Source organism: Ursus maritimus, unplaced genomic scaffold, assembly GCF_017311325.1.
Source record: "Ursus maritimus isolate PB19 unplaced genomic scaffold, ASM1731132v1 scaffold_30, whole genome shotgun sequence".
NCBI lineage: Eukaryota > Metazoa > Chordata > Mammalia > Carnivora > Ursidae > Ursus > Ursus maritimus.
This window is the reverse complement of record NW_024425564.1, coordinates 844290-870832: the sequence shown is the minus strand read 5'-3', so window position 1 is coordinate 870832 and position 26543 is coordinate 844290. Positions and strand designations below refer to the sequence as shown.

General features: G+C 37.1%; 1 protein-coding gene across 1 annotated transcript in view; it reads left to right on the top strand.

The window, feature by feature from the left end:
- Positions 1–26543, top strand: part of ZFAND3 (zinc finger AN1-type containing 3) — a 325188-nt gene that overhangs the window by 84181 nt on the left and 214464 nt on the right. The window contains exon 2 of the mRNA XM_040644651.1: positions 23021–23061. Within this exon, the coding sequence (XP_040500585.1) occupies positions 23021–23061 (41 nt within the window). The remainder of the gene's footprint in view (positions 1–23020; positions 23062–26543) is intronic.

Sequence of the window (26543 nt, the reverse complement as noted above, 5' to 3'; positions counted from 1 at the left end):
AAAAAAATCTCAAGGGAAAGTAGTTGGAAGGGTGTGTTTAAGTAGACTTCCTTTTATGTAGAAAGCCACTGTAAAATTTATAATCTTAAGTAATGGGCAATATTGAGTGTTTGCAATTTTAGATACTCTTAAGCTGACTTAGCTCCCTAAGCAGAGTGCAGTGTTTCTGTAGTTTTTTTACGTTTTTGGAAAAGCATCAGTATTTTTGTAAAGAATAGATAACTTGCTTTTTACTAGCATTTGTAATGATGAGGTTATTAACTTATTCAACAAATACTTGTAACGATTCCATTATGTTCAACCGATTGTTCAATGCTCTGGGAATATAGCTTTTATTCTTGTTGTGGGGTAGGAGTGGGGCAAGAATAAAATAAGTATATAATAGTAAATAATAGATAATGTTAGAAAAATAAAGTGTGCAGGCAGGCTAGGGAGTGCTGAGGTTTGGAGGATAGATGTATTTTAAAACAGGGTGTACCTCAGGGAAAAAATCTACAAGAACTGGTAATAGTGGCTGCTTTTAACAGGGGATCTGGGCATCTGACGGGCAGGGGTGCGAATGAGACATACTTCACTAATACTCTTTATTTAGTGCCTTTTGAGTTTTCTGTCGTGTGATATGTTTGTAAGAATAAATTTTATTGAAAGAGGCTGCTATGTTGTTAGAGATGAGGGGGTAGGGAACTACCCTACTTTCCACAGTCAATGCTGGTCCTTTTTCTGTGATCAGAGCCTTCTTACTCAGAAATGATATGTAATTGTGATTCCTACTAATAGCATATTAAGGAAAAGGACTTCCTAAGAAAGCAAGTGAGTTTTGAGTGGCAAATGGGTAGGAGATGAAAAGTTATTATCAAATCTGGTAAAACTCATTGCTGTTATTTTTTTTTATTTATTGAGGTATAATTGACATTCAGTATTAATTACAGCTGTACAACATAGTGATTTGACATTTGTTAACGTTGTGAAATGGTCACCACAATAAGTCTAGTTACCATCTGTCACCTGAAAAAGTTAATGTAATATTTTTTATATTCGCTATGTACATTACATTCTCATGACTTACATATTTTATACCTGGAAGTTTGTGCTTCTTAATTTCTTCCCCAATTTCATTACCTATTCATCTCTTCTGTGGCAAATACTAATTTTTTCTGTCTATGATTCTGGGTTTTGCTTTGTTTTTATTGTTTTGTTTTTTAATATTCCACAAATAAGTGAAATCATGTCATGTTTGTTTTTCTCTTTCTGACTTATTTCATTTACCATAATGCCCTAAAAGGTCCATTCATGTTGTCACAAATGATAAGATTTCTTTTTTCTCCTTCCTTCCCCCTCCCTCCCCCTCTCTTCTTCCCTCCCACCTCCCTTCCTTCCTTCCTTCCTTCTTCCTTCCTTCCTTCCTTCCTTCCTTCCTTCCTTCCATCCATCCATCCATCCATCCATCCATCCATCTCTGAATAGTATTGCATTATACATATATACCACATCTTTCTCCATTCATCCATCAGTGGACGTTTAGGTTGTTTCCGTGTCTTGGCTATTGTCGGTTATGCTGCATTGAACATAGGGGTGCGTTTATCTTTTTAGATTTGTGTTTTCATTTTGTTTGGATGGATACCCAGTAGTGGAATTGCTGGATTTATGGTAGCTCCATTTTGGATTTTTTTGAAGGACCTCCATACAGTGTTTTCCATAGTGGCTCTGCCAATTTACTGTCCTGCCATCAGTGTACGAGGGTTCCCTTTCCTCCACATCCTCACCAACACTTGTTATCTTTTGTCCTTTTTATAATATCCATTCTGACAGGTGTGAGGGGATATCTTGTGATTTTGATTTGTATTTCCCTGATGATTAGTGATACTGAGCATCTTCTCATCTGCCTGTTGGCCATTTGTATGTTTTCTTTGGAAAAATGTTTATTTAGATTCTCTGCCCATTTTTAAAAATTGGATTATTTTGGATATTAACCCCTTATCAGAGGTATGATTTGGAAGTACTTTCCCCCAGTCAGTAGGTTGCCAGCGTTTTCATTTTGTTGATGATTTGCTTCACTGCGAAGCTTTAGTTTAACATCCCATTTGTTATTTTTGCTTTTGTTTGCCTTGCCTTTGGAATCAAATTTCAAAAAAAAAAATGCCGGTACTGATGTCATGGAGCTTATGGCCGTTTTAAATTTACAACAAAGAAGGCAAGAATAAACAACGGGCAAAGGACAGTCTTTTCAATAAATGGTGTTGGGAAAACTGGACAGCCACATGTAAAAGAATGAGCTAAACCACTGTCTTACACTATATAAAAATTTACTCAAAATGGATTAAAGAGTTTTAAATGTAAGACCTGAAACCATAAAACTCCTAGGAGAAAATACAGGTGATAAAGCTCCTTTGCTGTTAATTAAAATCTTGCTTAATAAGGCTGTGTTTGTCTTTTTAACATGGAAATAAAACCATCAATAGCTAACTGCCAGCGTTTCAGTTAAGCCTTTCAGAGAAGCTTCAGTCCCTGGAATAAAAGCAGTCAGCCTGGGTGAAGGTGTGATGGACCACACCATATGCTGGGTTGCTGCCTTTCCATTACTGCATCTGAAATGCCTCTGCAGGCTTTCTTGAGGTTTCTCTTAAAAAACCCAAAAGGATTCACAGGTCCTTGGGTTAACGGACGGACCTTCTAACTGGGGCCACTAACAACATTGCAAAAGATAGAAGTAACTTAATTTTTTACCTAGATGTCAGATTCTATATGTCAATCCAGTAACCCTGGCACTATTGGGGTATTAATCTTCAGTACTCTGTTGTTTTGTCCTTGGTAAATAACTTTTTTTGGCTTTAGCTTTTATACTCGTAAATTTGGCAAATATGATTAATGCCTGGCAAAGTAGAGGTAGGATTAATTTGGATTCTGAATATGAAATGTTATGAAAAGAATATAGCATCAGCAAAAAATCGTGGAACAAAATTTTGTCTGTATTTTTAACGTTTTTTTAGACCCTTCTAGTACAGGTCTGTTGCGTTCATGTCCATATTTCCATTAACTGTAATCTTGAATTGGATCTTGTTTACTTACCATCGTGCAAACATTATTCTGTGTTGTTATTTTTTGTGGAAATGGTTTCATAGATGGTTTTAAATATTAATAATTTGAGATTATAGTTGTCTTCAGAGTAATATAAAGTTGGAAAATTGGCAAAATATATTAAACCGTATCAGTAGTAATTTAGGATGAATCTTTACACTTCTCTAAAAAGTATTCATTTTTAAAAGGTTGTTTTGATCACTGATCTCAAGTTTTAGAGGTTCTTTATTTGTACGTAATAAGCATTTTTAAGCTTAGAAAACCATTCTTTTAACTCCATTATTCATTGGGTAGAGTTGTGTCAGAATTATAATTAGCTGCATAATTGAAAGCCCTTGTAATTTAAAGTGTAAATATTGAAGCTTTCAAGTTAGATTCAATAACAAGAAACCAAAATACTGAAATAGTTGGTATCTTCTTTGTTTGAAACACGAAATATTCTGGCAAGCATTTAGACTAATAGAACAGTTTCTGGAGATTGAATAAAATTGTATATCACTAGTGTACCAATCTTCCAGGTTACCACAGTTGTTTTTTATGCACTTTGTCATTCAGGGGCTGATCATTATTTTCTGAATTTTCTAAATTACCTTCAAAGTTTCTCTGTCTACTGTATAAACCTTTCCTGCTACCTAGCTTTTACTTACAGCACTTAGCTCCCTTTAACTAGTAGGGCAATAGGGAATTGAGAGTATGTAAAATTCACATTAGGTCACTAGTAGCTATGGTTCTTGGAAAGATAAAAGGAGGTTTAACAAGAGATGAGAACTTTAAAGTCCATTGATTTTAATATCAATGGTAGTATACTCTAATAGCATGAATAATTTAATGTAAGTAGGTAGAATTGATGAAAAAGTTTTTAAACTTGCAATTTGTTCATCAAAAATATGCTTGCTTTTAAAAAATTGTTTTCCATAAATAAGTTGGAATCTGTGTGCTCTGTACCTTCAAGTTGCTAGCTGCTATTACCAAACAATAGTCCCTTTGTGAAGTGTGAGGTTTTTGTTCTGTGGATATTCCCAAAGGGCTATATGAGGAAATTCTGAAATAAAGGGATAGATTAACTTTTAAAAAAACAAACTACTTGGCCTACTTGGAAGGGAATAAACAACTACGGGCTACAGTTTTTGCTTTTCTGGAATGCCAAATTTCAGCTCAGAGCAAATTCTTCAGCAGAGCAATAAACCTTTGAAAATTGCTTTATAATGGAAATGCTGACAGACCATTAACTATAGTGGTGCAAATGCACTGCTCTGACATACATAAGGTTTTCCCAAGTTGCTAAATACAATCAACCATGTTGGGCAGCGTCCATCCTATGGAAGCCTGTATGGGTGTGTACAGTTTGTCTGTTACGCCACCTCATTATTAATGGAGAAGTTCAAACATAGCACCTTTGACATGCAGGAAAAGTATCATTTTAGAAGGAAAGAGTGGTTTAGGCTCTGCTGATGCTGATAGCTCATTTTATGTTTGCCACACTGGAAAAGGCCCAGGGTAAATTTAACATGATGCATTTAATCACCATTCCAATTACAGTGCCACTGAAGCAGATCAGTGTTTTCTTACTACCAATTCATTGGAACTTCTAGGTCATAAAGTATCATTATTAGGCATATTGGAAAGTCTCAGCCCAGTGGAAATGGGGATTCTGGGATTTTTCCAGTTGCTTTGAAATAGTAACGGAGGCTGCTTGGATGTACATTTTCCCCATGTCAAATGAAAATTGGAATTTAAAGGGATTGATATGACAAAGTGAGAATCCTATAATGCCTCAGGGAAGGATGAAGCAGAATGTTAGCACATCTAAAAGTAAAATGAGGGAAATGATGAAAAGGGGTGGATACTTCCATAGCAGCCTGCTTAATGACCGATATCCCTGCTAATAATAAGTGTTGTGAGAGCACGTCTTGTTCCTGGCTTGTTCATAGCACCTAGCACAGAGCCTGGCACATAATGTGGGTGACAGTAAATTTTAATTGAACTTACTTGTGCTTGTGTATTTGAAAACGTTTTGAGGCTAGATTGTCCAGTGCCATGCTAAATGTTGTGTAAAGTTACTAATAAAATGTGTGTGTACAAACATACACAATAATACATGTATATACATACACAGCTAGAATTTATAAAAGATTTCTAAAGGCATTATTAGGTACGATTTGATATGTTGAATATCATGAATTAATGCAAAGATTCAAGTATATTTTGGGTAGAATCATGTCCTTTGAAATGAAAATACATGGTAAAAAGGTCTGACATCATTACTAGATTGTAATAAATCTGATAACCCTATACTCTAAAATCTAAAATCAGTGGTAATTGGACCAGGCTTATCTGTTCTGTTTGGCTAAAAAAAAATTTCTTTTCCCATTTGACTATGGCAATTCCTAAACTTTTCTGTTCACCTGAACTTTTAAGAAAACATAAGAATCCTTGGGCATTAGCCAAGGTTTTGATTAACTAAGTCTAGGGTGGAAACTGGGAATCTTTTTTTTTTTTTTTTAAATTCCTTTCCTTGGGTATTTATGTACAACCACTCCCCCTGCCCCACTTCATGATTTACTTTGAAATGAGTGGTGACAATTGTCTTGGACTTTTTGGGTTCTCTGGAAATGATAACCAGCACAGTAATGTCTTGGAAAGAAAGAAATGGCTAGCATATGTCATGTTGAAGGTCTTTTAGGACTGGTGTTGATTTTTCTGTCCATATTTCACCAAAAGTCTATTGTCAGGAAAGTTTGAGGAAAGATATGATTTTCTTTTCTTTTCCTGTGGCATATTCACAGAGTTGTATTATTGGATGGTGCCTTAGAAATTATTTGGTTTATTCCCTTCCTCTTATATTTGAGTTAGTCTTAAAAATGTTTGTGTTTGAATCCCAGTTGTACCTCTTATTTGTTGTTGCCTCATTTCTCTGAGCCTTGGTTTCTTATACATAAATTGGGGACAGCGGTGCCTGGGTGGCTCAGTCTGTTGAGCATCTGCCTTTGGTTCAGGTCATGATCCCAGGACCCTGGGATAGAGCCCTGCATCAGGCGCCCTGCTCAGTGGGGAGCCTGCTGCTCCTCCCTCTCCCTCTGCTGCTCCCCTGGCTTGTGCTCGCGCTCTCTCTGTCAAATAAATAAATAAAATCGTTGAAAAAAAATAAATTGGGGATAACAATACCTACCCACCATATAGGTTTTTAAGGATTAAAATGCACAAAAAGTGCCTGCCATGTTCTTGCATGTAGTAGGTGCTCAATAAATGTTAGATTTTAAGGCATATCTATTATACAAACTAGAGTATACATAAAAGACAAAAGAAGTAGGAAAATTTTAATAAATTCAAGTTAAATATCCTGTATGTATACCCACAGGCAATTTTTGTAAATTACAGTAAAATACTTATAACCTAAAACCCACCATTTTAACCATTTTGAAGTGTACAGTTCAATGGCATTTAGTACATTCACATTGTTGTGCAGTCATCACCACTATCTAGTTTCAGAACATTTTCATCACCTCAAAAAGAAACCTGTACCCATTAAACAGTCAGTCCCTAGTTCCCCTACCCCTCCTCGGACCGTGGCAATCACTGTAATATATCTGTTTTTGTGGCTATGCCTATTTTGTATACTTTGTGTGAATGGAATCATACAACTTGTGACCCTCTGTGTCTGGTTTCTTTCACTTTGTATGTTTTTAAGGTCCCTCTGTGGTCCAGCATGTATCAGTACTTCATTCTTTTTTATGGCTGCATAGTATGCATTATATGGATACACATGATAATTTGTTTATGCATTCATCAGTTGATGAACATTTGGGTTCTTTCCACCCTTTGGCTATTGTGACTAGTGCTGCCACCAACATGCATGTACAAATTTTTGTTTGAACACTTGTTTTCAGTTCTAAATATAGTAATTCTATATTTATCTTTTTGAGGGAACCACCAAACTGTTTTCCATAGTGGATGTGCCATCTTACATCCCACCAGCAATGTATAAGGGTTCTTTCTCGACATCCCGGCCAACACCATTTTTTTATTATAGTTATCCAATTAGGTGTGAAGTATATCTCATTATGGTTTTGATTTGCATTTTGATATTAGATATCTTTTCAGTGAGCTTGTTGGCCACCTGTAGATCTTCTTTGGAGAAATTTCTTTTTAAGTCCATTGCCCATTTTTCAATTGGTTTTTTGTCTTTTTTGTTGTTGAAGGCAGAATCTTTTAATTATAAAATTAATTGATGTGTCATCTTTAAGGAGTGTGTTTGGGAATATAACAGTAAAGGATTGGAGTTCTTTTGAAGTAACATTTGATTGAATGTTTTATTTTTATCTATTTTTGTAGAAATGTAACTACCTTTAATTATATAGTTTAGCCTCTTGTCTTACTCCCTTCCTCCAGTCTGCACTAGCAGATAGCCACATTTATTCCTTTCCAGATTATCATTGTTTTATATTGATGTTTTTTTTCGGTTCATAGAATGTTCCTTTCTCAGCTTTTTTGTTAACAACTTCATTGAAGTATAATTTATATACCACAAAATTTCACTCATTGTAACTATATAGTTTGATGATTTTTATTAAATTTATAGTGTTGTACCACCATTACCAAATTCAGTTTTATAACATCTATAGCACCTTGAAAAGTTCCCTCAGCACTGTTGGTGGTAAATTTCTGTGCCCACCTCCTGGCAACCACTAATCTGCTTTCTGTTTCTATTCTATAGATTTGTCTTTTCTTGATATTTTTCACATAAATGTAATCATAATATGTAGATGGAAGATTAGCTTCTTTCACTGAGATTAATGTTTTCAAGGTTCGTCATCCTTGTTGTAGCATGTATCCATAGTGTGTTCCTTTTTATTGCTTAACCTATGGATTATAGCACATTTTATTTATCCATTCACCAGTTGATGGGCGTTTGAATTGTTTCTGGTTGTTGGCTGTTACGAATAATGAATGTTCATGTACAAGTCTTTATGTGGACACCCTCCCTCAGCTTTTTACTTTGAAAAGTTTCAAGTCTACAGAAGGGTTGAAATAATAAATATGTGTGTGTGTGTGTGTGTGTGTGTGTACATATATATAAAATGAACGTCTGTATGTGTCTCACCTAGAGTCACTGATTTGTTAACATTTGCTACCCGTGCTTTACCTCTTTTTGTAAATACACGTTTGCAGAATTGTTTACAGATTATCGTGATAGTTTATGTATTAAGTATTTCAGTACGAATCTTTAAGAATGAGGACATACATCGTCATACATAACCACAGTATCATAATCAGACTTAAAAATTAGCAATAATTTCATAACATCAACTATTTTATATACATATTGAAATTTCCCCAGTTGTTCCAAAAGTGTCTTCTAGAGCTTTTTTTTACCCCCTTTTCTTCTAATCCAGGATCCAAAAATGATTTATTGTTTGCATTTGGTTATTTCTCTTAGTCTGTCTCTCTCTTTTTTAAAGATTTTATTTATTTGAGAGAGAAAGAGAGGGTGAGCGAGAGAGCACAAGCAGGGGAAGTGGCAGAGGGAGAGGGAGAGGGAGAAGCAGGCTCCCCGCTGAGCAGGGAGCCCCACTTGAGGCCCTGTCCCAGGATCCTGAGCCAGAGGCAGATGTTTGACTGACTGAGCCACCCAGGTGCCCCTCTCTTTATTCTTTAATCTGGAATAGTTCCTCTGCCTCTTTTTTCATGTCACTGAGGTTTAAGAGTATAGGCCATTTAATCCCGAAGTTTAGATTTGTCTCCTTCCTTTCTCATGATGTAAGTTAAACATTAAGGTTGTGTACTTTTTTTATACAACAGTGATTAAATGAAAAAGTGAGTTTTGAAGTATGGAATCATAAAAAATACCTTAAATAATTTAAAACATGGAATCAGGACACACGGAATGTCTCCTTATTTGTTTACTAAATGGGATCACTTAGTTAAGGTATTGATTGCCAGATTGTAAAGGCGTGACCTTTTGTATTTAGCAAGTAATTTGTAGGAGGAAGCTTTGAGACCATATGCTATCTTGTTTTTCAATAACCTTTTACCTAATAATGGCTTAGTATCATTGCTTGAAGAGTTACTACACTGAGGGGGGTGCATAGAATGCTTATTTAAAAAGAACAACTTCATTAGTTGTGCAGTTGAAAAGGCATTTTGTATTGTCTTCCTTAGATTTCTGTGCTTGGATAAGTATATTCTAGATGTCTCCTTGTCTTGTTATATTGTACTTACAGTATCATAGAGAAATTTATTAGTAGCAAGTAAGGTGTGGAGATGGATTTTATGTTTTAGAAGTTGCTTTTGATACTTGGTTGCAGTTTAGCAGTCAACTGAGCAAGATAGTGGAGAAATTGATGGAATCTAGTAAGAAGGAACACTTTCTCTATATTAAGTAAACATACATCAGCTACTTTTCCAAAAAACCCCAGATTTGTTTCTGAATGTTGAACATTTCATATATAGTTTACGTTTTCTCTTCATTTTTGTTTTTTAAGGGTTTTGGTAGAGTGGCTAGTTTTGTCCTCTGTGCATTCTAAAATTGCTTATATTATGATACTGATTAATCATGGGTACATTCTCAGAATGTTAATGTAAATACTTTTCTTTCTTTTCCCCGGAAAAAGAGAATATGGTATGTCAGTAATCTCTGTAATTAATGTGGTTTCTGCCTGGCTTGCCCCACAACATGGGACAGGTATATCAGATGTCTCTTATTCTAATAAGACTGATAGGTAACTGAAGAATATGTGTTAAAGCATGGAATGCTAAAAAATAATTTAGATGCTTTAGGTTAATTTAGAACACAAATGTATATAATTTGTATTTTTTGCAGTAGGCTTAAGACCTTATCTTTGCATATTAGCCAACAGTGATTTGGGAGGCATCCATATGGGCTGTATAAGCCACACAAATAATACATCATTCGTGAGGGTTAAACATATTAGTAATATGGCCTCTGGGACTCGGCTTTCTTGGCTGGAACCTTCATCTGCCTCTTAATAAAATGTGAACTTAGGCAAGTGCCTCAGTTTTCCCATGTGTAAAATGCCGAAAATAGCAGTGTGTTAGTAATTGTGAAACACATGCTAGCTTAAAATGGTTAACTCATTTAATCTTGCTGGTAACTGGCATGTAAGTGCCTAAGTAAGTGTTTGTTAATTAATATCCAGATTTGGTCTCATTAAGTGGAGTGAGACCATAAAGACATTTGCGAAAACCTGAAGGCACTTTAGGTTTTTATGACTTTTTCCCTCAATCTTTAAAATTGTCTTGCCCATGCCTGATATGACAGCATTCTTTTTTTAACAGCAACATGCCTTTCAGCGGTTCAAATATTCAACATAGATTTCATAGAAAAAATGCTTTCTTTTTGCATTAACCTGTTTAGGTAGTCAAGTGTGTGATCTCAGCAACAAGTAAACTAGGGATAGTTATTAGGCATAGACAGATTTGGGAACAGTAAAACAACTAGTTCTTCGTAAAGCTTAGGCTTAACTGGTAAGAGTGGAAATAAGCTTCTGTATTGGAAAAAAGCTCTGCTGGCTGGGAGAGCACCTGACAAGCTGTGAGCGCGTCAGTCTGTTTTATGGAGGGTCTTGAGCATAAGTTAATATAGCCTGTGGAGTAAAGTCTTGTAAAGGAAACTACTGCTATATTCTTTGAAGAAGATGCTGCTGCAGGCTCACCATCTTAAGGTGTCTAGTGTAGGTTATATGTTATGGGTCTGTCTTCTGCTAGATTATAGCCTTTCATCCTGTGTTTCTTGTGATGGTTAAGGTAGCTCATGTTTGTGAAAAGTAGCAAGTTCTGCGGCCCAGAAGATAGATGGATCCATGATTATTAAGCTCTTCTTAGAACAGTTTGCCATGAATCAGCAATGGTCCTCAGCACTGGGGAGGGGGGCCATGCACTCCTAAGTTGAATTCTGAGAGATGGGTCCTGAGCTTTTTAGTATTTCCAGCGGAGCCTTAGATGGTGGCGCACAGAATATGCTCATTAAGTTTGTGAATGACATGAAATTTGGGTGGGATAGATGATTCAGTAGGCAACTGGATTAAAATTCAAAATATCTAAGGTTCAGAAAAGTTGTGGATATATATACATAGTATGTATATGTATGTATTCAGTAGGGTCAAGGCAAGATAACTTTCTTAAGGAAAGTAAACAGCTGTGGAAATTTAGTATAGGAGTAGGATTGGGTTGCTACCAGTGGTAGTACAAAGAATTCCAAGGTAATAAGAAAACCAGTTAAATAAGAGTCAGTGATGCTTTTTGCATTTGAAACCACTGATAAGAAGTCCTATAATTGGAGTGGTGCTTACAGAAGTGACAGGCCATCCCTTTACGATATTTAGTATTAGACTACCACAGGGTATGCATTCAACATAGATCTCAGAAAAATGTTCCAGAGTGAGGAAACTAGAAAGTCTCCATCAGAAGATTTTAGTAGGTAGTTAACTTAGAAATAATGGAGAGTTTAGTAGTTCTCTTAGTAGATCATATATAATTATGTTATTGTATGGTCATAGACTCATAGAATGTCAAAGGTCACTGGTCTAAATAACCCACTTTACTTTAACAAAGGGTAAGAAAACCCAAACGTGAGGTCAGACACTTAAGCCAGGCCCTTTGCTTCCAGGCCACTGCTCTTACCAGTACCCATGTAGCAGCCTGTGTGTGTGTGTGTGTGTGTTTTTTTTTTTTTACACTGATGACAAGATTATAAAGACGTTTACAACAGTAGGATGATTATAAAGTAAGACATTAGAATTCATGATTTCAAGGGTTGGGAAGCAGTGAAATATACAAAAAGAAGCAGTGGCATCTCTGGTGATTATAGAACAGGGATACTTAAGTCTTGAGGCAGGGACAAAAAAGTACTGTTGAGTTTCCTTCTAACTCTTCGTGTTACTCTGTTGGGGTTGATTACATGGAGAATTTTCTTTTGCAGACTTTCTCAATTTTGTATTTTATTTTATTTTTAAAGATTTTATTTATTTGAGAGAGAAAGAGCATGAGCAAGGGGGCAAGGAGAGGGAGAAGCAGTCTCCCCACTGAGCAGGGAGCTGGATGTGGGGATCAATCCCAGGACCCCAGGATCATGACCTGAGCTGAAGGCGGACTCTTAACTGGCTGAGCCACCCAGGCACCTCTCAATTTTGTATTTTAAAGTGAATGACTAAAATATCCAGGAAATGGAAATTTTGAACTTATTTCCTTTTCAATGAGCTTTGGACTGGGAATAAGGACAGCAGTTTCTTTTCTGCTATCACCTTTCAGCCATATCTCATCACACGAGGTAGGTGTGATCCTGACCTTTTCACCTACCCTTTGAGAATATCCTAGTAGACTGATAAAGCACTAATATGTTTAGAATTTGAACAAATGAAAGGTGCTATTGAAGTATAAAAGATGTTAATTTTTTAGTGTCAGTGACATTACATGCACATTTAAGTTTTTCTTATGTTAATATATTGCTAAATATTGCCTTCTCCTCCATATTTAGTAAATGTCATGTTGGTACTTGAATCTTACCTAAATGATATGCACTGAAATGTTGTATCTCATAGATGTCTTTTTATTTGGATGTTTTTCAGCACAGGTACCTTGTGCTTTTCTTCCTTAGCCCTACATCTACCCTTGCTAGCCTTTTTAACCTTGTAGTTGGAACCCTTGTAACTCTATCATCTCCCAAGTTTATGTCTCATTTTCTGACAAGGGAAGATGTAATGCTTTAGGTTTACTTTTCATCTTTCATAAAAATTATCCTGCATTTGATCTGATTTTCCATAAATATGGATAAGTGAATGCCTCTCCTTGCAAGCCTAAATTATCTTAGTATTAAGAATAGATAAATGCATGCTTCACCAGGATGAAGCCAAAGTATTTGCCACTTGGGTAGGACATGTACATATATAATTCTTCAGTAGTTTTTATGTAATGATAGTTGCAAAGATGAAGGAAAATGCAAAGCTCAGTGTTTTGCCTTAGAAGAAGTGGTTCTTGAGTTTAATGATTAACCCTTTGCAGAAGTTTCATAGCCATTTAATTACGTTGACCACTGTTCAGGAAAAAACACTCTAACCTCCATAAATACAGTGTCCCTTTCCCCTACCGATTTGGGACAGCAGCGTGGGTAGCCAGGAGAGAAGTAAGGGCAGGGAATACCTCACTGTATCTCTCTTCGTTTTTTCGTTCTTAGTTTAGTTTTCAGATTTTTTTTTTTTAAAGATTTTATTTATTTATTCGAGCAGAGATAGAGACAGCCAGTGAGAGAGGGAACACAGGCAGGGGGAGTGGGAGAGGAAGAAGCAGGCTCACAGCGGAGGAGCCTGATGTGAGGCTCGATTCCGTAACGCCAGGATCACGCCCTGAGCCGAAGACAGACGCTTAACGACTGCGCCACCCAGACGCCCCTAGTTTTCAGATTTTTGCTCCTATACCAAATAGTTGGGAAATACCATCTCACTGTATTGTTTTCATAACAACATGAAGAATGCCTTTTGTAATGGACCAATAGTAGTACCTAATGTAGTGTAGAATCTTAAAAAATTTATTTTTTGTACCAATGATATTTTATTGAGCTATAATTTAAATATAGTAAAAAGCACAATCTTAAAGGTATCATGTGATAAATTTTGACAAATGTATACCATGTATACATGTAATCATTTCTCGGATAAAGAACGTTTTCATCACTCCAAAAAGTGCCTTCCATTTCTGTAGAATTCTAAAAAAGCTATTTTTACAAAGTGGATGGAAATAGTTTATGTGAGAAATTTAATCAGTGTGTATAAAATTCAGGTAGCTGGACAGCAGTGAACTTAGTCTTTAATAGTCTTTTTTTTTTTTTTTTTTTTAAGATTTTATTTATTTGTCAGAGAGAGAGAGCACAAGCAGGGGGAGCGGCAGGCAGAGGAAGAAGCAGGCTCCCGGCTGAGCGGAGAGCCTGAAGTGGAACTCCATCCCAGGAACTTGAAGGCAGACACTTAACCGACTGAGCCACCCAGGCGTCCCTTAGTCTTTTTTTTTTTTTTTTTTTTTCTCTACTGCAGAAGTGAATTCTGCTGAGCATTAGTTTTATTCTAACATAGAGTTTGGATTTCTTAAAATATCATACATTTGCAAATGAAGAGACCAGGATATAAGGCAGTCCTCTGTTTTCTAGATAAGAAAAAGAAGTGTTTGTTCAGTGTGAATATAGAAACTTTTAGGGGTATAGGTGAAATAATTAAATGTCGAATTAAAATGCTAATTGTACATATATATTTTAAAACTTTTTATTTTGAGATAATTGTAGTTTTATATGCAGTTTAAAAAATAATATAAAGAGATCTATATTCATTTTACTCCTGTGGTAACTTCATGTGCATTTTTAAGATCACAGGTTATATAAAATTATATGCATTTGTATATGTTCCTAATATAAATTTTCAAATACTAGTTTTTCCACACTCTATGAAAGCAATTTATTCGAACTTTCCATATCTTCACAGATATCAGTGTCTTTAATGTTTACTAAAAACCATGTTTAAAGTTATTGAGCACAGTTTTTCAGTTATTCACTTCCTTACAAGTTGAGATAGAGCACTTTAAAAATCTGTCAATGTTACTCTCATTGGAAATTTTATCTGAAGCCACAAGAATCCATTCATATAACACTAGGAGACTTGCTGTCATTTTAATGTTATTTGTGATCTTCCTAACACTCCAAGGCTTTTATTGTATTGCTAAGTGATCTTCAAAAGACTTTTTCAGTGGCAAGCTACCTCTTGTAATTACAAGATCACACTTAATACTTAAATATTAAATCTGTATTTAAAACTGTTTTACTCCCTTTAAAACTTCTTTGTTGTAATAACCTTGATAAAGCATCTAACTCTAGTGTTGCCTCATGTCCTTCCAGACTTAAGTATTTCTGCCCAGTGATGAAAACTTCACTGTCTTTCCCCTTTCACAGACTCTGACTGGATTGATGCCTCGGGAGTTTAATTCCATTCATACGGTCTTCCTCTTTTGAAATCCCACATACCCTTTCCCTGGGCATGACTGTATACCTGGGTTTTTCACTTTTAGGTTTCTTGGGAGCTTTTTCCTTTCTCTCCTGGTGGTATTTAGTATAAAATTATTGGTGCCAGCCTCAAAAGTAGAGCAATTCCTTTTTGGGGGGGGGCAAGATAATTTTAGGGGCAAAATCCTTATATTTGAGTAGATATGCTAAGATAGGTGCAGCCACTGTATACCATTGTGTGTGAGAGTTGGTAGTGTCATTATTTTCTCTTATGTGGGAAAATTATTCAGCATTTTTATTTAGTTCTTTGTGTTTTTTCCCTCCTTTCCTGTGAGGGCTTTTACATGTTTTAATTTTTGTCTTCCTTTTTATTAGTTTATTGATGACCGTGGCTCATCTTGTTTTAATTGTTAGATAGTGCTAGATTAAGCTCTTAGTAATGTGTACAGGGCCACAGATGATAAGATGACTTGTTTTACGTCTATATATCTTTTAGTGCAGGGACTTCAAACACATAAAACTAGAGGTGTGTTGTGTCCTTGCTGTCCTTGAATTTGGTATAAAATGTTAAGACACTGTTCATTACAGTACCCCAACTGGAATCTAAGTTGTTAAATTGAAATTATCTTTTAAAGTAGTACGACCATATTGCTACATTCTAGAAACTAATCCCCCTTATTAACAGCTCCGTCTTTTCCTTTGTAATATTCCATTATAAAACTTTGCAGACATTGTCTGAATGATGTCGAGTGATGTGTAACAGTTCAGACAGGCTGGATGCACTGTTGAAAGCCTCCTTTGTCATTGCCAGCTAGGATTTCATCTGTTTGAACTGGCCTTTTTCTTGTTTGCCTGGGGTGAGCAAAGAGTGATGATTTAGTAGAGTTGTTGCTTGCTTCCTAGCTGTTGTAGGAAGTTAGACTTTCTGGCTGTAAGTGTGCGAGGTGGCACACAAATTGTTACTAGCCTTTAATCATCTAATCTTACTTCTAGGCAACTGGAATGATTTTTAGACTGGTGGAGGCATTGTGATTGGATTTTTCCTTCTCTTCCTTCACCTCCGTCTCCTTCCCTTGCCCCCCAACCTCTCCTCTCCTCTCTCCCTTTCCCTCTCCTCCTCTCCTTCTTTTAGATTATTAAAGAAGATTGAGCTAGGATATGTGACTAGTTGGTTTTTACAGATCAGTTCTCTTCATTAAGAAGGAAACCCCATCTGGGCACCTGGCTGGTTCAGCTGGTGGGGTGTGTGACTCTTGATCTTGGGGTTGTGAGTTTGAGCCCCACGTTGGGTGTAGAGATTATGTAAAACAAAAAAAAGTCAAAAAAAAAAAAAAAAAAAAAAGGAAACCCCTTTGTAGTCTAAGTTCTTTTAGTTTTATTGATCCATGCCTAACCTAGAGAAATTTAGGAACCATAGGACTGGAAGGGCTTTGGCTGGTACTGTTGTTTTACTTTTGAGTCTTCAATTTTTTTTTTTTTTTTTGGTACCTCAGTTTCTTCCTCATTGTTGGGCCAAAAAAAGTATTGTTGAGGAACATTGATATGGTGCTGTGTTTTTTTAATTTCCATATTTATATGGAAATGTTTTGTGGGGGGAACCTGGCATGTGTGTGTTTTCCTGGGTGGGAAGAGATAGTAGTGTTATATAGATGTAAAGAAAACATTATAAGTAAAACTGTTCTAGAATTTTCAGAAATCAGGAATATTATTTTAATTTCCCAGGGTGAATTAGTTGGGAGTTAATTTATCCTTCATTAAAAAATTACTATCCTTCAAAATTGGAAAATTTTTTATTTCAGAAGAAAACATGATTAAAGTAAGATAACCATTTCTCCCATCAATAAAGATTTGACAGTAATAATACTTAATGTTGGTAAGAGTTTATTGAAAAAAAGTACCTTCAGATTCTTTTGATGACAGTGTAAATTGGTAGAACTTATTTGGTAAGTAATTTGGCACTATTAACCCAAATCATACTTTTCGCATCTACAATGATTCTCCTCAGAATCAATTTTAATGAAAGTTATTCAAAGATTTATGTCTTCAAATGCTCATTATAGGAATATTTGTAATAGAAAAAATCTGGGGCAAAGATTGAACATCCAGTAATAAGTGATGACTAAATATAGTATGTACCAAACTATTATAGAGCCACAAACATGTGGTTTTTTTTTTTTTTTTAAAGATTTTATTTATTTATTTGACACAGAGAGAGACAGCCAGTGAGAGAGGGAACACAAGCAGGGGGAGTGGGAGGGGAAGAGGCAGACTCCCAGTGGAGGAGCCTGATGTGGGACTCGATCCCAGGACCCTGGGATCACGCCCTGAGCCGAAGGCAGACGCTTAACGACTGAGCCACCCAGGTGCCCCCACAAACATGTTTTTGAAGAATACTTAATGACATGGGAAATATTAAGTAAATATAAAATGAAAATGAAATTTACATTTTTACACTTTTAAAAATGAAATACGTGATCTATGCAAAAAATTTGTATATATGTTACAGAGCATAATATAGTGCATACTTGTGAACATACTGCACAACTTTACCAACACTACTAAATATAATAAATTCTGAATTATGTGTATCTATTCATAGGGTAAGAAGGATTATTTCAGAATATTAACAGTTCTCATTTTGAGAGGTTGGATTATCAGTGATCTTTGGTTTTTGCTTAAATGCTTATGTTCTTTTTCTAAATTCTGTATAAGGGTCATGTGTTCTCAAAACTAGAAAATATCATTATTCATTGAAAGGAGAGGAAAATTTAAGCTGGTTTCTTTCCAACTCCATTTCATTGGAAAGAAACTTCAGAAAGTGTCTGCCACTTGTTATCTCCTGAGTGACAAATCATGACCGGGTACACAGGGTGACATTATCTACCGGTCGTAGGTAATACAGTGTGATAGAGCTCCTGAGAAATGACAGGTTGGCAGTTACAGGAATTGTGGCTGCCCTTTCTTCCAGATGGTGTTTGAATGACCTTTACAAAACACATTTTTGAAATCTACTTAGGTTTTTGTTTCATGCTTTCAGGAGAAGGGGATTCATTTCTTCATTTAACAAATATTGGGTGCCTATTAAGTACTAAAGAAGAGTGACCAAGAGGGTCATTTGCTAAAAGAAAACAGGAAGAGGGACTGATTTAAATTGGGTGGTCAGGTGAAGGCTGCTGAGCGCGTTTGAACCCAGACCTAAGTGACAAGAAAGAGCTAGTCTTACTGTGATTTAAGGGTAGAGGAAACGCATGGGTAAGAGCTCTACAGCACATTCTAGGAAAAGAAAAAAGGCCAGTATGGTTGAAGTGTAGTAACCGAGGGGAGCAAAATGGTAAGAAGTGAAGAGAGGAAAGTAGGGGGAGGTAGGCAGAGTGAGACCATGAGGGAACTTCATGGTTTTGGAAAGGTGTTTGAATTTTGTATTAAATGCAATAGGAATTTGTTGGGTGGCATTAAGCAAGAAATAATCTATTTTATTTTATTTTATTTTTTAAAGATAGAGTGAGCACGAGTGGGGGAAGGGCAGAGGGAGAGGGAGAAGCAGGGTCCCCTGCTGAGCAGGGAGCCCAGATGCAGGGCTCGATCCCAGGCTCATGATCCACGCCGAAGGCAGACACTTAATAACCGACTGAGCCACCCAGGCACCCCAGCACAATCTAATTTCATTTTAAAAGATTCCTCATTGCTTTGTGGAAAATCATTATAAGCAGTCAAGAGTGGGAATGGGGAGACCAGTAAAAAGTCCTTTACAGTGGCCCAGGTGTTGAGGTAATGGTGGCCAAAGTGGAAGCATTGATAAAGGAATGAAGTAGATTTGAGGTCTCTTTGGAAATAGACGCAGTGGATTTTTGCTGAGTATTGTGTATGAGAGACTATTGGAAAGAGGGAAATCAAAGTTGGTTTCTAGAATTTTGACTTGAGCAACTGGAAAGAAGGTGTTGCCATTTATAAAGGTGGACAAAATGCATCAAACAAGTTTGGGAATATTGGAAGTTCTAGTTTGAAATGTTGACTCTGAGCTGCATGTTGAGATGTCAAATAGGCAGTTAAATATATGAGTTTGGAGTAAGTTGAAGAGGTTTGGGATGAAGGTGAATATTTAAAGCCATGATAGAAGTGGAGGTAATGAGGACTGAGCCCTGGCATCTCCAGATAAAGGTCTTGGCTGTGGAGGAGGAGCCAGCAAAGGTGGCCAAAAGAGACCAGTTAGATGAGGAAAACTAGGATTGGGCAGTAAATTTGATCTAGAATCTGAACAACAAGAAGACAGAAGTAAAGAGAATTTCAAGAGGGATGCATCTGGATGAATGCTGTTGAGTGGGGGTGGGAGCGAGGGGATCAGAGACCTAACTGTGTGTTTTGTGAGGCTGCTGTAACAGATTACCACAAAGTGGACGACTTAAAGTAACAGAGATCTGTTCTCTTAATTAAAGTTCTGGAGACTGGAAGTCCAGAATCTGGCAGGGCTGCCTTCTGTCTGTGGGATTCTAGGGGAGAATCCATTCCTTGCCTCTTCCAACATCTGCTAGCTGTCCCAGCACTCCTGGGTTTGTGACCACATCCCTGCAGTCCCTTCCTCCATCTCTCCAAACTCCCTTTGCCCTTCCTCAGATACATTTGTGATATCATTTAGGCTCCACTTGGATAATACAGGGTAAATGCAAAATCTTTAATTTGTCTGCAAAGACCTTTTTTTCCAGATAAGATAAATTCCAGGGATTACAAATTCCAGGGATTAGGATTGGATCTCTTTGGGTGGCCATTATTCAAGCTACTAATGCTTGGTTTTAGAAACATGGTAGCCTTTGGAGATCTCTATAAGAGCAATTTTTTTTTTTTTTTTTTTAAGCAGTGAGACATAAGAGCATCCCATTTACCTTTCATGTTTGCTGTCACGTAGAGAACTCTTATTTGTTTCAAGACTGCAAGTTGACCACGTTGCCTTTCTATGGGCAATCAGTAGTTGTATGCCTGTGGTTAGCTCCAGGTTTTACATGCTGAACATGAGAAAGGAGAAAAGGTCTCAGAAGCCTGTGCCAGTTCTTTCAAATTCTGTGTCGCTGAACTCTGTGATCCAAGTTGGCATTACCAGTGGCCATTATTTCTGCAGCCAAAGGCTGGCTTATGTTAGATTTCATAGATCTCTGTTTTGATTAATAATATCAGTAGCTGTATTATTTCTTTCATAACCTGATTGATAAGCACATTGCTGGGAAATTCCTATTCAGAAAGTGGAATGGATGTCACTTGGTAAGGTTTAGGTATGGGGGTATTTTAAATAAATTCTCTGAAGGGAGAGAAGGGGATGCAGAGAAAAAGGCTATTTTGCCATTTTTTTTTTTCTTAACCAGCTTTGTGAAACACAGATGGTAAAACCGCACACTTGGCGCTGAGCTGCCCTCATTGGTTCTCTGCACACTTTTCATGATTCCTCCTGGACAGTGGGAGGCATCAGAAGTGATAAACAAGTTATCTCTTGCTCTCTGTGCTACTGCATGGACAGGAGATAGGGACCACATCTGGAAGAGGCTTGCATTCTTGGCCGTGGGGGGCGGGGGGAGGGATTACGAGTAACAAAGAAATTCCTTCATCCTCTGTTCCCTTTCAGTTGGAACTGAAGTAACTGGCGGCCTGAGGTTGCTTCCCTGTGTGGATATATATTTGGTGGGGAGGGCATGGCAGGGATTGGGCTTCCTCCTGATGAAAGGCTTTGTTTTCTCAGGGAGCTTACTTGATTACCGTACATTAAATCTTTACTTGTGGGACCACTGTCCTAAATTACCAGAGTGCTGACTTGGGATTTATGTGTACCCTTCAGCTTCTGTATTGGGGGCAGAGGCCCTAGTTTGGCATGGTGAAAAGAGCACAGGCTTTGGAGTTAGGCAGACCAGATTCATCCACTTACTTGTTCTGTAATCTTTGGCAAATTATATACCCTCTGGAAGCCTCTTTTTCCTCGTTTGGCAAAATGGGGTTGAAGGCATCTGGTATGCTTACCACATAGTAACCATGTAATAAATGTTAGATTCCTATTATAACATCTTTTCATCTCTATATTCATTTTTATTCGTTTATTGATACTCAAAATTTCCTTACTGACTTTGATGTCTTTGTATTAATCAGAGTCCTAAAGAAAGATTCACCTGTTAACATAGCATCTCTTTTGGGGAAAGAGAAGCAATGGACCCCCACCTCCTACCCTCCACCCCACTTTTGTCCCTATGACAATTACTTGCCGTTAGGTCTTGGGTTCCAGTACATTGGGAAACAACCATAGCCATCAGGGAATACTCCTGAGATAGGCGTTCATTAATTGTAGAATTTACTAGGGAGGGCAGAAGAAAGTTGGCTTATTCTGTATAGGAGCACCTCTGGGCAAAGACTAAGATACTGGGAGGGAAGTTGCTGAGGAATTAGGCTGTAAATAGATCAGCTTATCCAACACAGAGTATTTTAGGAGGTTTGGGGGGAAGAAAGCTGTAGGAATGAGTCCACTTGGGAGAGGAAGGGAAACAGCAATGAGAGGAACTTAATAGACAAGTTATTGATTGCCCACCATGTTGTGCCTGGGCTACTTTGTAGTGCCAGGTGCTGTGTTATGCTCTGAACAAAGGATAGCCTTTGGCCAAGGTCATATATTTCCTCTGCAGTTCCCCAGCTCTGTGACCTTGGGTGAGCTGCTTGCCTGTCAAATGGAGAGAAGACTGTCCTTAATTTCCTAAGATCCCTCAATTTAATAACACCTAGGAGGAAATGGTAGGAACATTTCCTCATTAATTTAGTCATCATTTGTAACCAATCATATGATGTTTTCCTGGTTGTAGAAATTTTAATGTGATTTTTTTTTTTTTTTTGGAAAGAGCATTTTAGGGGGTGCCTGGGTGGCTCAGTCGTTAAGTGTCTGCCTTCGGCTCAGCGGGTGATCCCAGCGTTCTGGGATCGAGCCCCACATCAGGCTCCTCTGCTGGGAGCCTGCTTCTACCTCTTCCACTCCCCCTGCTTGTGTTCCCTCGCTCGCTGGCGGTGTCTCCATCTGTCAAATAAATAAATAAATAAAATCTTTAAAAAAAATTGCATTTTAGAAGCAAAGCAATGTGGTGTAATACCCATCTCACGGATGGTGGCCTCTGCTGGGAGCCTGCTTCTACCTCTTCCACTCCCCCTGCTTGTGTTCCCTCGCTCGCTGGCGGTGTCTCCATCTGTCAAATAAATAAATAAATAAAATCTTTAAAAAAAATTGCATTTTAGAAGCAAAGCAATGTGGTGTAATACCCATCTCACGGATGGTGGGAAGATTAATAAGATAGTGTAAAGTGCCCATCACAGTTAGTATTCAGTGAATTGTAGCTATTATTAACAGATGAAAGGACATGAAAAATAATTTGATTGGGAACCTCTAAAGAAAGAATTTTAACCAATAGGGTCATGATGTGATCAGGATCTGAAATAGGAGTAGAAGGAAGGGAAAGAAGATGAAATAAAAATTCAAATAATGTTATGGAGATAAATGAGTGTGTCTGAGTAGAAAGTTTTACTCCTTCACAGACAAAATTTTCATTGTCTGTAGTAATAACTTGCCTTGTGGTATATGTTCCAGTGTGAACAGAGGGAATGAGATAATCTCATGGGACAAAAGGACTCCTGTGTCATCTTCTTGGCATGTTAGAGTAATTCTGATCTTGTTGCTACATAATTTCTGAATTTTGCTAATCACAAAAGGCATTGGTTAACACACTGATAACAAAATGTGTGTTTGTTTTTGTCGTTTTGTTTGTTTTCATTTCCTTGTGGAAGAGGGTGGCTGGTTAGGGACTTACCATTAGTTTATTCGTTCAGTTGCCTGGCCAGGAGATTCTTGCTTACATTTGAAATATCTTTTATGTTTTCATTAGAGTAATACTGAATTTTTAGCTCTTCTTTCTTTTTTTTCTTTTTTTTTTGCCCCAGGTCCAGCAAGACTATGAACCTCTGTTCCAAATGCTTTGCTGGTAAGTGCAGAAAAAGGGTTTCTTATTTATTTTAATTTTTCTTCTTTTGATTGTTTTTAAGATGAACTAAATTATTTGGCCTTCCTTTTGTGTTTATGCATGGGGTTTGTTTTCTTTGCTTGTGTGTGAAAGTAGTTTATCCTTACCAAGATGCTTCATGTATTTGCCTAGGACTATTGAAACAGCCTTCCCTCAGTTAAATGAAATCGTCTGTGTACTTGCACCCAACAAACTTTACATAGGTTACAGCTGTGGGCATATAGTGGCACTATAAAAACTTGTGTTGTAGTAGGATAGTAACGTGTTCATCTCTGATCTTGACTTGAAATATTAGTAGTGAATATTGCTTTTACCAATGAGAATACAAGAGAAAGGATATTTTCATGTTGGAGTCAGGAAGAGAATCATTTTGAATTAGCCCTAGAATCCAGTCCTTTACTGAAATCACGTTGGGTAAATCACTTAATCTCTTTGGACTTTAGAGTCATCATTTGTAACATGAAGGGCTTGGGCTTGATACTTGCCCCGGGCCTTTTCCAGTCCCCCAAATGCTGATTGGTTGGCTCCTTAAATTATGACTCCTGCATGAACTTAAACCTTCATTTTTAAAAAAGAATTTTATGCCTAATGATCTCATATAAAATAACTAAGTCTTTACTAACTGAGATATGTTTAACCTTCCTTTTCTATTCATTTTGTCAAAGTAAAGCTGGACACTAAAGTGCTAAGGACAGATTTTAATCAGGAATATATAGCAATAGGGAAGAGTTCAGTTTGAACTGAACGCAACTTCAGTTTGTGCAGAGGTAACTGGGCATTTTAAATGGAGAATGAGGGAGTAGGGAGGGTTGCTAGCTTGGCTCCGTAGAGTCAGAAGTAAAAAATTATAAAGGATATGTCAATGTAAATGATGACTAGGTTGGTTGTGTCTTATTAGCTGACTGTCCTGGAAGTTAGAATTCTGTTCTTCTTCTGAGACTGAGAGACTCAGGCCCCACCATTCCTGATGGTTATGTTTTAAAGGAATGGCTTTTAGGTCCTTGAGACGGGCTCCTGAGATGTAGGAGATGCACATGCATGTCAAGGGGACAGAGGAAGGGTGCCCACCTGCAAACCCTTCTTAGTAAATGGTCTAAGATAGGGTGGTCAGAGGCCTGTAGACCAGTGTTACAGCTAGAAAAACCTTAAATTCTTTTGGCAGCCTTGAGTTTTCTCAGGCAGGTACTTTAAGAGGGGCTAAGGTCCTCCTAGGGATGGGGCCTTGAGTTGTTAGAAAATGTGTTAGTGTTTGTTTAAATATTTTAATGTTTGGGGAGGGGGTAGATGAAACCATTTGTGTTCAGAGTCTGCAGTTTTTATAGGCCAAGGTTGAGTCCTAGTTGAGAAGAGGGCTCAGAAGAGCCTGGCTAGAGATTGGTCAAGGAGAGAATCTTTGTCAGATTTCACCTTCTGTTCATTACGCTATTTGGGCAAGAAAATAATCATAGGCTTTAGTCCTTTACATTTACGCCTAAACCAGGGGATAGGTGGGAGGGAGTTTGGGGGAGTTGGGGAAGGTGGCAGTTTGTATCTGTTGAAAGTTTGGAATTTGTCAAATACTTTACATCTTTAAAAGGAAAAAAATATTGGTAAGTTTTTATCCAACTTTTAACAGTATATTTGCTGTTAAATGAATGTATTCTGCTTTTTTACTCTGCTTGTCTACAATTACAGATATGAAGAAATGCTTCCTTACTGGTGAGAGTTTTAAGTTTTATAGTAAAGATGAAAGTAGCAGTGAGACAAAATGCATATTAGATTGATGACTGTCTCCATATAGAACTAGCTTCTCCTTATGTATCAGTAAAGTGTGGCTTTGGGATTAGTCCAGGCACCTTTGAGTAAAGGGGCTCACATCAAATACTCAAAGAACCGTCTCATGTCCCTAACTAAATAGAAAAGTTTAAAAATTACCAGTGGAGACAGTTCAGCTATGGTCTTTGCATATTTTTGTACTTGTGGTTTGATTTTTTAAATAGTAATGATTATTTATTGTTTCTCTAGTGATCTGTGTCCATTTACTCTTTGTCATTTTTGCTTTCAAAAATATTAAGAGGGTTTTTTTCAAGTGTATAAAGAAAATACTCTTTCCCCTCTTTATCTTCATCCCCATATTCTTAATTTCTTCAACATCATTTGAAAGGAATGACGAGTAACATCCTGCTTGTGGAAGTAGCATTTGGTGTTGTTTTTGAAATACAGAAGAGATTTCATTGAACTTAACAGATACATTGTGGATTTCATTCCTGTATGGAACTAGAGGATAGAACTACGTTATTGCAGCAGAGGTATGAGATGTGTAGGACGACATGAAGATTATTTTGTCAAAGCCACATTTTAAATACTCTTTTAAAGTGTACCATAAAGTATACAATGTGCTTTTAAAAGATGGAAAAATCACTTTAGAAACAGCTGCTGTGTCCCATTAGTTTAATTATTTTTCAACATTGCTTTTCAGAATAAATCTATGTGGTGAAAAAGTGAGTTGTAACATGTTTACATAAAATTGAAATGAGTAAAAACATACTTAAAATCTTGTTAAGATAGAGTACTGGGTGAAGAACTGTGGGTGCTAGTTTATAGCTGACTTTGATAACTGTTTGCTCTGGTGAAATATTCTGTCCACTGGTGAACATATGCCCCAGTAACTACTATCACTTGAGATTATTTTCCCTTTTCTTTATAAAAGATTCGTGGGCTGTTTGAAGTTAGAGAAAGGGAATAAGAAGGGAAAGGAAATGAGTATATGGGAAATGAAAGTTACTAAAAAACCATTGAATTGTTAATTTTGTCAGTAAATTATATACCAAATAATCGTGTTTCTCCATATTGTTAGAATAAGGAATGTCTGTATGAGCCATTTGCAGTAATGTAGAAGGGTACCAACCTGGCTGGATTTGCTGTTCCTAACACCTTTCGTCTTTTTTTTTTTTTTTTTTTTAAGATTTTATTTATTTATTTGACAGAGATAGAGACAGCCAGTGAGAGAGGGAACACAAGCAGGGGGAGTGGGAGAGGAAGAAGCAGGCTCATAGCGGAGGAGCCTGATGTGGAGCTCGATCCCAGAACGCCAGGATCACGCCCTGAGCCGAAGGCAGACGCTTAACCGCTGTGCCACCCAGGCGCCCCCTAACACCTTTCATCTTAACCAAAATTCCCATCTTTGAAATGAGAGGGTATTGTTTTCATTTTTATTTTTTGGCATCTTGAGTCCTGGCTTGGCCTAGCTGAAATCATTTTTGGCCATTTGGAGGTGTCATTCCCTCCCCTGCCATGTGCAATATGCTACTTGCTTAACCTTTAAGTGCTTTTGACCTGAAGATCCTTATCATCCAAGATTTTCTTGTGCCATAATCACAAGGATATTTAAAGGAAGTATTCTTATATGTGGAATTTAAGAAACAAAACAGAGGATCAAGGGGAAGAGAGGAGGGGCGCCTGGG